This window comes from Alligator mississippiensis, chromosome 1 (assembly GCF_030867095.1).
Source record: "Alligator mississippiensis isolate rAllMis1 chromosome 1, rAllMis1, whole genome shotgun sequence".
NCBI classification, from domain to species: domain Eukaryota; kingdom Metazoa; phylum Chordata; order Crocodylia; family Alligatoridae; genus Alligator; species Alligator mississippiensis.
Genome location: NC_081824.1, coordinates 315,597,702 through 315,610,847, shown reverse-complemented (window position 1 = coordinate 315,610,847; position 13,146 = coordinate 315,597,702). Strand labels below are relative to the sequence as shown.

Sequence of the window (13,146 nt, the reverse complement as noted above, 5' to 3'; positions counted from 1 at the left end):
TTTACTTAACTGTGGAGCCTTTTGTTTCTCAAACTGAGAGAATAGTTTCCACTGAGACAGTGAAAGTCTAAAGTAAATGTTGGGATTAGTTTTTAGCTTATCCTGATTTAAATTCACTATTGATATTTCTTTCAAAAAGTTGTCATCCATTACATACATATCCTTTTTTTTAAATCTCTGACATGGTATTGTAACATATTTGTGGCTGTATCACTTCACTCTGCTAAATACAAGTTCAATACAATGACACTATTCAAAATAAACAGAATATGGCAAAATTAAACTTCTGTTCAGGATCCACAGAAGGGAATCCTGCTCAAGCTGGCCACCCACATAGCACAGTGCACAATATTACACACGATCATGCATCATGGGCTCTTTTCTTTATTTTCTAAATACCATCTTTCTGCCTCTGTCTTTATGATTGTTGAGTGCTAAACTGTCTTTTTATCTCCAAGCAAGATCAAGTTAGACAACATCCCATACAGCCTGGCTCATGCTGGGATAAAGGAGAAGGCAAGGATGTTAAAACAATAATGGCTATGGTCTGAAGCCTATAACGGGTAATCAGATCCTAGCTAGGTGGAAGCTGTTTCCTGGGAGATTATTTGAAGAAAATAGGCCTCACTTGCAGCAAGAGACTTCCCGCCCCACCCCTCATTTAAACTCTTCTGCAATATTGAAAAGCTCTTGGTTCTTGCTGAAGTCAAGACAAGCTTGTGTTAACTTCTTATCAGTCCGGTTCTTGTAATCACTCAGCAGCAGGGACCCTAATTTTCTCTTTGCCACAGAAAAAACTGTGGAATCCACATTTTTCCATGACCTACAGAAAGCACAACAGTGTCCCATGGTGAGCAGTGCTATTTCTGTTCTATTTTTCCCATGGTTTGGCCTCTTGGCCAATCAGCAGTAGGGTTAGGAGAAGAAGGGTGGGGAACAGTGCTGATTGGCTCAGAGGCAAAAACCGCAGGAAAAAAGAAAGAGAGTAGAAATGGTGCCACTTGGTGTGGTACACCACCACACTTTCCATAGGTCATAGAAAAATACAGATTTTTGTGTTGTCCAAACAGGGGTCTTTTGCTTTTTTCCCCACAGAAAATTAGGATCCCTGCTCATCAGTGTCACAACCCAAAGTTGTGGGTTTTTTTGTTTGTGTGCGCTTCGGCACTGCTAAATTATTTTCCCGCCAATTGTAGCTTTCTTTGCACGATAGAGTTCTCTGCTGCGGGAGAGAACTCTGGTGCAACGGGGATTTCCTGCCAAATTACAGCTTCTTTGCAGGGTGCATTTCTTTTGCATACTGGTAATGCACATTGCAAAGGAGTTCCCGTCATTTGTATTTGGATTCACGCCACATTATTGGCCAGTTCCAAATGTAGGCACATGTGGCGGCTAGCTATTGGCTTGCTAGCTGTACAAAAGGCTTGGGTAGTTTCCGCCCAAGTCGGAGAGGGAGAGGGAGAGAGAGAGAAAACTGGAGAGAGATAGAACTTGCCAGGAGGAGGAGACTTCGTGCTGTGTGAAGATCTCCAAGCGCTGTGGACCCTTGCGGACCCAACGCGCCTCTCTCAAGCTTAATAACCGAACCCGCGGAGCTTTCGCTTCTAGCCTCTCCCCGTCGCCGATCGCAATCCAAGATGTATCCCTTTCCTGTAAACCCAATTTTCGAACCCATGGAGCCTAAACAACTCCGGGGGACCAGGGAACTGAACCGAACCCGCGGAGCCTAAACAACTCCGTGGGAGCAACCGAATTTGTCGTAGTCCTCTAGCGAGGATTTAAGCGGAGCTGCACCTGGAAACCTGTCCAGCCTACACCACTACCATCTTTGGGTGTAAGTAAACAACCTTTTCAATCAACCACTACGTGTTTGTGACTAATTCTAGCTCGCCACTGGTTTTCTCCGACCCCGCATGCCCGGGCTGCTGGCCACAGCCCGCGTGCGCAAAAGACGGGCCGCGGATCGCCCCCCCCGACTCGCACTTGGCGGCGGGATCGGGGCCCGGCCCGCACAATCAGTAATGCCTACTTTACAACAAATGGCTTAGGAAAAGATGTTGGCAATGCTTTTCTTATTACGTGAACTCTAGCAACTAGGAACAATAGATGAAAATCAAGAATATCCTGTCAAAGAGGAACATACATTATAGGTATATGTGTGTGTAACTGTGTGTGCGTGTATGGGTGTGTACACATCATATATATATGATGTAGTGTGTTTAGAAACCAACATAATACAACGATGATTATGTGTCAGTAGCTATGAATGTGAAATTGGATCTAGTTTAGGAAAAACTGGGGGCTTCTACAAATGTGCTTTGCTGTGGAGTTGACTAATTAGCTCAGGGGTGGGCAGTAATTTCAGGTGAAGGGTCACTTACTGAGTTTTGGTAAGCTGTTGAGGGCCACAAGGGTAGCCCCACCCCTTGACAGGTGTCCCACCCCCGGTCACCATTTTGGGACCAGAGCTCCCGGCCCCTAACCCTTTACCTTTGGTCCTCCCCTGGTCCTCGCCCACGGTCCTCCTCTGCCTTTACCCCATTCTTATCTGAATTTCCCTCTCTGGTGGAGGCAGGAGGGGAACAAACCCAGGGTCCCAAGCCAGAAGCCTCTGCTAGACTTCCAGTTGGGGGTGGGGGGCTAGGGGTGGGGCGGGGCCAGGTGGGTCTTGCTGCTGTGGCTTCTGGGTCCTGCCACTGGCTCCCCTTGGATCCTACTGCCCCTGGTGCCTTGTCATCTTTGACAGGCAGCCAGGGAGAGACAAATATTAATTAGCCAGAGTAAACTAATTAACTCTGCCATTGGATAGTACTGTCCTATGGCAGAATTATTTAGTGCACTGTAACACATGTGTAGACAGTGACTGAGGCTGGCTGGGGCATGAAGGTACTACAGACTGGGGGCTGCCTGCTAGCTAACCTTGCACTGTAGCACCCTCATGCCCCAGCCACCCCTCTGCAGCATGTTGAGCTGGGGTGGAGAAGTTCTGAGCTAGCAGGCTGACCCCCTTGGGCTCCTTGCACCACCCTGGTTCAATGTGCTGCAGTGCTAGGCACACATGTAAATGCTGTGCCCAGAGGCAATAACTCTGGCATGAACGGTGCTCACTCAGCTGAACCAAGCAAATACATCTTGGGCATGTCTACACATGCTATTAATACACAGCAATAAACTCTGGTGCAATATGCGCTGGAGTTTATTGCATCTGGGCACCACATTTAAACATGTGCCCAGAACCACAGCACATTGAGTTGGGGTGGAGAAGTCCTAGCTGGCAGGGGGCCCAAGGTGTTGGTTTCCCAGCCAAGGCCTGCTCTGACCTGGCCAATGTGCTGCGGTGGGGCTGGCTGGGGCACAAGAGTGCTTCAATGTAGAGTTAGCCAGCAGGCAGCCCCCGCATTGCAGATCCCTTGTGTCCCAGCCAGCTCCATTAGCATCTATACGTGTGTTGCTGTGGAGTAAAAAACTCTCCTACAAGACAGAACTTGTATTTACAAGTACTAACCTATTGCATAGTTAATTAGTTAATTCTGTCCTAATAGCACTGCACGTGCAGACACTGAGATGTTTACTTTGGAGCTAATTAGGCAACTCCACAGTAAACATCTCATATAGATGCACCCCTTATGAAACAAAGTCAGATATGGCTACATCGCTTATGCATAAAAGGAGAAGATAAAATGTTGTTTTTAGCTGTCTCTTTATATTTTTAAAAGCAGAATCAATGGCATTAAGAAAAATCTCAAGAAACCTTAAAATTGAAATTCAGTGTAAAACTGTTCAACCTGTCTTTTTACATGAGTATGTATCCTGGATGTTGACAAAGGCAAATGGCTGAAAGTGTTTGTAAACAAAATTACTAAGGAAAATATTTTGGGCAGGACAAAAAACAGAGTATGAAAGACAAGACTTAATCAAGAGCCTGTGAACCTTTACAAAAGACCTGATGTCCCGAGCAAGACAAGAGCATAGAAAGTGAAATGGGCAGGGCATGTTGCAAGGGCCAGTGGGACGCAGATTTTGGAATCTGAAGTGGAGGGTATCAGACCTCAGAGGAAAGCAAGGCAATGATAGAAAGAGAATATAAAAACTGATCTGGAAGAGACAGGCAAAGATGAAAGGTGTAAGGAGACTGTACAAGACAGAAGAAGATGGAAGACTGTAGTTAAGGTGGTTATAGGGCATTGAGGCCTGTAAGAGCAGAGAGAAGGTATACATAGAAGGTTTTTTCCTATGTATTTGTATTTCTTCCTATTTCTTTACCATATATTCCTGCAGAAGTGGCTTCAATTTCCAATTACATTCAGTATGTGACCCCTGAATAATTTGGGCTGAGAGAAACAGCAAATAATTTATGTAGCCCTTCCTTCTGTTTGATTAATTCACTGACACTTTCTTAAATGTATTACATTTTCACATATAATCATATTATGAACATGAACACATTCTGAAAGTGTATTTCTGATTGTTTGTTTGACGATTATTCCTATCATATTTATCTTTGAATATTCACTAGGTGTTCATGTTTTGTGACTGGGCAAGGGTGTTTTTCTAACTCCATGAACAAATACTTTTTAAGGTGTTAGGTGCTGCACTACTCAGAACTACAAAGCCTAAGTCACTAAATCACATTTTCAGAAGTCATGTAGGTATGTAGAGGTCTCCTTGATTTTCTACTTAGAATAGGATTGAGATTCCACCTTGGACTTTTTTAAGACTTGGCTAGACAAAGACTTGGCTGGGATGATATAGTTGGGGACAGTCCTGCTTTGAGCAGAGGGTTGGACTAGATGTCCTCTTCAGGTCCCTTCCAACTCTAATTTTCTATAATTCTATGATTCTATGGGCCCAATTAATTGAGCGTGCTGGAGCATGATAATTACCATGCTTCAGCAACCTCCAACGTCTCATGTGTCAACCTTCCTGCTTTTAAAAATGGCAGTGGGGGTACTTTATCTAAAGTTCGTTCAACAAACTTTAGGTAAAGCACCCCCCACCACTAGTTTCCAGTGTGGGGGCGCTGATACATGAGATGCTCCTGGCGCTTTAATTACAGCAGCTCTCAGAGCCGCTCTAATTAAAGCACCTCCCACGCCCCCCACACCCCCCCCCGGAGCACATATAAATGCCCTATGATTCTAAGTTCTATTCTTGGTGCAGTTTTGATGTCTGAAGCATGTAGTGGAACAGTGGCAGTATATAATCTGGTTTGCTAGTGCTATCTCGTTAGTCTTCCACTTTATTTTTTTGTGCTTGGTTTCATTGAACCCTAGTTGATTTGCCATGAGCAAGGACAGAAGCAAATGGAGGTGAACTGGAGGCAATAGGCCATAAAAATACTGGGACTAACTACATTTAAATAAATAAACAAAAGGGGAAGTATATGAAGTATGTCAGTTCACTTCCTCTGATTCTCTGCTGAAACAAGAAATAGGAACTTCTGCAGGCAGGAAGAAATATCCCCGGAGAACTCTTGCCAGAAATAAAGCCCGTGCTCCTTCTTCTTAACAAATGGAGCTAGACATCCAGCTTCACTCCTCTTGCCAGGCAAATTTTCTAGGAGGGTTTATCTCAGATTGCAATGAGTCTGCTGCAATTTCCGCAATTACTTTGAATAAGCTCATTAAGCCAGAGAAAACAGAACAGCTCCACAAGGAGGAATTTGGCCTGTTGATTACTACAAATGTTCTGCATCCATGTGCCATGCAATATTAGCACTGTTAGATGTGCAAACACCTACATACGTTAGATGTGCAAACACCTACATATGATTCACAAGATAAACCCAGAGATTTCATATAAAAATCTATAGGGTCAAAAACATTCTGACCTTTTGTGGTCTTTCTGAGTTTTTTGCCACAGAATTGCTCTGTTATTTATTGTAGTCAAAAAGTGAGTGAAAGCTAAGAGCAGGCATTTTCTGAGAGGTGGTTAGAGCAAAGAAAGGTTGAGAACCACTGCCATAAAAGAACAATCTGAAAGCAAGACATTGTTTCATCAGTTAAACCAACTCAGTACTTTTGACTGGAGCTTAACCAGTCAGTCAGATATCTCAGGATTCAGAAGAAGTATGCAATGCTTTGCGATGGTGAAATATGAGGCCAAATTCCCCAGTCCTCTAAGGGCACTCTGTGCCTTCGTGGGATATAGGATAAAGTATCTTGCAGATAATGTCAACCTGAAGTTCTTGATTACAAAAGTTTGCTTCTTTTTTTGCTTGTACACTAACATACGTGCATAATGTATAACCATACAGCAAGAGGATCAAATTCAGCCTTGGCTGAGGAGGGGCACATCTACCAAAGCCACCTGAGTTGTAACAGTTTACATTAGGGAAGAATTAGATGTCATATGTTCTGCACATCTGCATCTGTTGCAGTTTATGCCTATCTGATATCCCACCTCAGATATCTTCTGCATGAACCATGACCTGTTTGTTCAGGAAGATTTGAAATAGAGATATGTGGAAGCAAAAATATTCTTTTTCTGATCATACTAAAGGTATTTTTTGTACAGATATGTTTTTCTTTCAAATCCCTGTTGCGAGCATGGAATCACTACCCCACCTCCCCCATATTTTTTTTTATATCGAAGATGTGCTGTAACAGATAACAGCCCTGTGGCTTTCATGAAACCATTTTGACCCTGTGTCTTCAGTCTTTGTGTGGAAAATGAAAAACAAATGATGTGAAAAGGAAGGTATATGGGTATCTAGTGGCATATAGCTTTGTTGGGCAAATGCTTGTATATGATCTACCTTCTGGGGTCCATTCTATAGCTGTGCTTCCACCAAATGTGATTAGTACATATATCTCCTTGCCATGGGTTTCCTCTTATTTGTATGTTTATTATATAGCAAGAACCTTGTTTTTACTGACTTGAAAGGCCACTGTAACTAGTCATCTTCTTTTCGAATGTCATGTAGATTCACAGTTATTGAAAGCAGCAATGTGCTACTTGACACAGCTAGCTCCAAATAGCATGACACCTGTGTATGTAAAATTACAATAAATTGTGCAGGGTATATTATACACCCCCTGCTCTCATATTTGATTTGTGGTTCTTGCAGTCAAATATGTAGAACTACTGAATTTTGTCAAATACATATTGTAGCATTTAGGGACAGGAGCAAGGGTGTTGTGTGCTTCAATGAAGTGACAGGCAAATTACAATCTAGCTTTTCAGTGATGACTTACTGTAGAAAAAAATTACAAAAATGTGTAAACATGTGTCAGATAAAGTTATACACACAGAAATGGAAGCTGGGTTTGGCAGCCTTTTAAAATTTTGGTTCCCAAACTGCACAGATGAAAATGCTCTAAATACTGGGCTTTTAGTTTTTCTTTTTCACTCTGTCCCAAGTAATATACATTTATTCATATAAAAATGGAACAGCTCAATCACAAAGAATGTGTGAGACCCACTCCAGAATACAGTCACTCAGGATGTGGGAGACTTAGAACTGGCAGAGCAGGAAAAGAAACCTGGTTTCCATGTATCAAGTAAGTGCTGTAACCACTATGTCACTGGCTATTTTGGGTGTCTGTCAGTCTTTTTCAAGATGGGAATACTGGACTTTTGCATCTAACACCAGGAGGTGAGGCTACAATCCTCTAGTGCAGTGGGACCAACATTTTTGACAGGAGTGCCGGAAATTAGCCTTGAGTACCACTATGATCCTCTTCCTCTGCCCAGTCTTCTGCTCTACATTCTTCTTTTTTCCTTGTGCTCCCTGCCCCATCTGCTGCTTTGCTTTCCACTTCCTGCCCTATCTGCCACTATGCTGTGTGTTCCCTTCCTGATGTACCACATGCCACACACAGAGGTTGTCTATGCCACCTGTAGTACATGTGCCACAGGTTGACAACCCCTGCTCTAGTGGCTGAGGGTGCTAAGCAGAGGGAAATACTACCTGGGCTAGAGGTGACTGACTGACCTGGCCAGTACTTGGCAGTGGCATCCATGACCAACCCTTTTATTCTGCATTTTACTCACACCTAATTTCGGTGGCTCTCCGTTCAGCGGGTTTTTTGTGCAGATCTTTTCCTGGGGTGTTCAACTCTTTCTATGCAGTACACTATACTGTACAGATCATCTGAGCCTAGGAGTCTACTGGATGACAAGAGCATGAGGAACTGTGTTGCAGTGTCCCGGTAGGACATTGATTAAATGCTTAACTCAAGCACTGAAAATGGGACTTTGGCTCACAAATCCCCAGCAAGCTTTTGAAAATGTTAACCCCTAGAGCTTTATTTAGGAAGAAAGCAACAGGCTTAGATTAAGCGCTTTAAAGGCAACACTCAACATATACGTTAGAGAAATATACGTTAAAAAGTGAAATCAAGCAGCAATTTTTGACGTTTACTTTTTAGGTCAGTTTCAATGTGTATTCGTTTTTGTTGCTGTTTTTAGTTGTAGCCCCATACCTATAAATTGCCATTGCTTCTGTTTTGTAGCAGACACTGTCTGGAATTGTTCCCATTCATACTCTGGAACAGGTGTGTAGAGCAGTCTTTGTTAAATTGTGGTAATTCCCTCAGTGTACTAGAATGATTTCAAAGTACAGAAAAGACATATGCTGTGGTCTCACAAGAAACACTGGAATTCATTGCAAGGTTTGGGTCAAAGATAAACATGCAGTTTCATATTGCTGCATCCTCCAAATGAACCCCCAGCAACCTTCTGTATGCCTTTTTCATGTGCCTCTGCCCTCCAGGTAAATGAAGGGCTTGCCTCATTGGGCTCTTTTAGACATCTGTGTAGCTGTATCTCAGGTGCATCAGTGTAAGGCAGTCTTTCATACTTACTCAGCTTATCCTCATTTCAAACAATAGGAGCATCCATAACCAGACTCTGTTTGCACTAGGGGCTTAGACTGGTTAGAAACACTTGCATAGATTGGTAGCTAAAATCCTCAATGTACAAGAGGCTTGAGACAATGATGTACTGGACTGTTGTACTGCAGTGTTCTGAGCCTAAGGTTACTATATAATGTGATATTGTCAGAGATATTGATTGGCAAATACATGGGAATAGAATTAATAAAGTATACAAAGTTTGAGTGAAGAATGGACTTGGGAGAATCTACTCAACAAGAATTATCATTGGAGTCTCTGGTCTAGTCTTAGTTTTTGTTTGTTTTAATTCAGAAACCCCAGACAGTGTCTACAGTAGGAAATAATGCAATTTATATGAAAACAGTGCTACATTTAGAAAAACTCAGGTTTCAATACACATTGAAACTTACCTGGAAACTGATTTCTATGTCCCCTGCTTTCTTCATAGGACAGAGATTTCCTTTAGTCTTATTGTGCTACTTCCTGTTAAGATAGCAGCCTCCATGACATAAAGTTAGAGGAACTGACTGAAAAAGAAATATTGTAACAGGTATTAATTTAAAATATTTGTTGTTTTGGGGCTTTACATAAGCAACTCCTTTAAAAAAAGTAAATAGCCAACCCCACAGTGAATACTTACTATGCAGAATATCCATTTAAGAGCCCAAATTTCCTTTGGAAAAATACCAGCATTTATTTACCTATGCAATGCTTCATTATCATTTAAGGGCACTGTTTAATAACTTCCTGGTAGTTGGTCCATTTTGAGTTGTGTTTGTTTTATTTTTTATTATTTTAGATTTAAACATTAGCTTTGAAGAACACTCTCACATAACAAGCTCAGGGTGCCTGCAGTATTGGTTTAATCCCATAGCATCCTAAGGACCATCCAGTAACATTTAAAATCATCTCTAAATAATCCAGAAATAGCCAACCAGCATTACATTATCACATGGTAACAAATGATAGTACAGGATAATTGAACCATGGCAAAATTGATTGAATTAGGATGACCCTGTACCTTTTATTCTAATGAAGCAGCTATCTCAGTTAATGACCCAATATAACCCCTGGAGATGGATAAGGAGCTGAGAAAAGATGCTATTTAAAATAATTAAAAAAACCTAAAAGAGCCCCAAAACTCTCAAAACCAAATTCTAAATGAAACAAACTGAACTGAATACAAAATAAACCAGATCCTCTACTGATGCAATGACATAGTTACATTGTTTGCAACCCACTGTATGCTGATTCACCAATTGAGTGCCTCTGCATGTCCTTTCACAACATATGATGATGAAGTGAGGTCAGGCTCAGAAGAGTTTATGCTATACATCTCTGATTTGTTTAGTCTATAAAGGGAAAATCTACCCTGTCTTCAGCCCACATATATTGCCTTTCTTCTTTGCTAATTATTTTAGTGTTTATCAATTTTTGTATAGGAGGAATAGTGCTTAGAAATGAATGGCTTTTTAATACTCATCAAGCACCATTTCACTCTTTTGAGTATTGGTTCCTAATTCTTCCCATGCAAGACAGACTCATATAAAAAAAGTCCTGGTAAAGCAGCAATCAGTACCATTCACTAGTGCATAATTAGGTGGAGTATACTGAATTACTTTTAAATAGTCTTACCTCTCCTCTTTTTTCTAACATTGGCACATCTCTTTCTGAAAGGTGGGAGATGAGGCAGATATGCAGTCCCACAGACTTTCATCTCAGAGGTACAAGCTTCCATATATTTTTATTAAAGTGTGTCTGTTGTTCAATATAAATTTATTGGTATCCATGGATATCAAAAACAGATCATTATGAATTCCTACTTTATTCAGATAGTCTGGCTGCTACTTCCATTTCCATAGGGATTCTTCTGGAATTAGTGACACTGTAACTATTGGCAGCAAATTGACTTTGTGTGTGTGTGTGTGTGTGTGTGTGTGTGTGTGTGTGTGTGAGAGAGAGAGAGAGAGAGAGAGCAGAGAGATAATATTTTCAAAAGGTTTTCTATTTTGTGTATGAAAGGTTTTCAACAAGAAAAGCCTTAAGTAGAATCTATGAGTGCATTGCAATACCAAAATATTTACTAACTTCTCCATTTAAAACCCACTAAAAATCTCCTTTCCATTTAAAAATTAACAGGTATTTAAAAGTTGTTAGTTAATTATAAAAAGGAGGTAATAGAAAAAATGTTAATTTAGGTCAACCCCAGCAACTGTTGCTGCTACTTGTCATAACAGGAGAATGTCTGAAATATGGCATTGAATGTAATTACTGAAGTTGGATTAAAAAATGTTTTAATTAAGGCAGTGATGAAATTTTGGTGTTAAATGGTCTCATTTCTAGTGCTAAACTATTGCATAAGTCATGCAATCTCACACATTGGTGACATATCTGCACTTTTTAGATCTTGCTTTCATATGTGTCATTATTATTAGTGTCTTGCAGTGATATGTACTGTAAGGAGAAGAAGAGTGATTACTATTGGTAGGAATAATAAAGCAAGTCTGAAAGAACAAGAATAAAAACATCCCCAAACTTAGAATGATGAAAAGAATTTTAAAAAATGCAGCACTAGGATGTTAACTGTTATAGTGCTGCAACCAGAAAGAAGCCAATCTTTGTGCAACTAAAAAGTGGCCTGCACTGCCTAGAGAACCTCTTTGTTACTCTTCCAAACAACCACCTTCAACTTGAGGGTTTTTTTGTTTTATTTTGGTTTTTTTTACCAGCCCCCTTCATCCTTTCACCAAAAAAACACTCCATTTCTCCATTCTCTATGCAATACCCTTAGACTCAACTTCAGGGAGGGGAGGGCAGGGAAGCTAGGATTGGTCTTGGCCATCATTAATGCCCTGAGTTTGGTCAGAAGGCTTCCAAGTTCTTTATGACTTAGAAAAACTGCAAGGACACCTTTGTCTTATTCAGTAAAAAGCTGAATCCTGGCAGATACAGAACAAGCTTGCAGAGCTCTGAATAGCAATGATTTGGAAGCAGTTCTCCTTCCAGACAGCATACATAAAGGGATGCTCTAACTGTATGTACAGCAGTTTCTTTGAATGCACTGTTCCCATACATTAATTATTAAAGACATGCAGCTCCTTTTTTAACGCAGCTTTCCTGAGTCACATGCCTGCATTACCTGGAGTGGAATCATGGAAGTGTACACCAGCAGTCTGGTGAGAACCTTTTAAAATGTGGGTAATTTTGTCATATCATTTTTCAGATGCATTCTGTATTTACTGCTATCTTAATTAGGGATGTGGAAATTCTGCTTAACAGTCATTTTATTTCCCAAAGTCAGCATAAAGACAAAGAACAGGAAAGGACAAAATAACCAGCATTGCTATGAATCTGAACCAAAAAATGCAGAAGAAAAATGCCATTTCTACATTGACTAACATTTTTTGTTATAGAACAAGACCTGCCATAACAAAGCACTAACTTCGTTTTCACTCACAAATGCACTGTACCCCAACTGTGTTTTTTTTCACAATCAGTACAATAGTGCTTTGTAATTCAAGTTCTCACAGTGCAGACATAAAGCACAAACAGCTGAGATAGACTACGCTGTAGCTGAATTCTTATTTTATACATTCAGTTTTTTTAAACATAGATTCTTTTACATCCTAATAATGCAAAGAGCTCTTGGATGGCAAATAATGCATCCTTTGTCTTTTTACTTACCAACCGAGGCTGAGGGCATGTGTGTTCTATCTCCTCCATGGTTTCTGACAGAAGCTCATTAGAAAGGGATTTTGGGATACCTGTTTCTGACTCAGCATCGGTTGTGAGCACTGGCATGACCAGTGAATGTTTCCTTCTGCAATGCCCTCTCTGTTATTCTCTTCTCAGGCAGATGTTTTTCTTTGTCATATAATTTCCACTCCCACCCCCTTCTCTCACTCTCCCTTCCCTAGAGGAATTAAAGGTTTTTCTTTGAAGGCGAAGCAAAGAGGCAAGGCCTCAGTTTATCACTATAACAACCATCCGGCAACAGAGCAGCTGGTACGGGAACAGGATACAGTATTCTCATTTGCATGATGTCTTCTGGTTGGTTACTGTCATCATAGTACCACTCCATCCGAGTTATGTGCTGTACTGACGGACCAGAGGATACACACAGTGCTAGAAATGATGGCTTTTCTTATTTAGCAGTGTAGGATTTTTACTGTGAATAAACACACCTTCATCCTATACATCTGACAAATTGTCTTCCCAAGATGCTTATTAAAATTACATCCCCTAAATGTCTTTTGATTAAAGGAAAAATGAACTACAGTGGTAGTACTGTAACTAGTAAGTAGGAGTA

General features: G+C 40.9%; 1 protein-coding gene across 3 annotated transcripts in view; it reads right to left on the bottom strand.

Moving 5' to 3' along the window:
• The window catches only part of PCYT1B (phosphate cytidylyltransferase 1B, choline), a 62,470-nt gene that overhangs the window by 32,223 nt on the left and 17,101 nt on the right, over positions 1 to 13,146 (bottom strand). The window contains exon 1 of one of the 3 annotated variants that reach the window (XM_019495133.2): positions 12,522 to 12,820. The exons of 1 other annotated variant lie outside the window; for it this stretch is intronic. In XM_019495133.2, coding sequence (XP_019350678.1) covers positions 12,522 to 12,638 — 117 coding nt within the window. In that variant the 5' untranslated portion in view covers positions 12,639 to 12,820. Of the gene's footprint in view, positions 1 to 12,521; positions 12,821 to 13,146 lie in introns of those variants that run through there. One more of the 3 variants, XM_019495136.2, reaches the window with a different exon arrangement.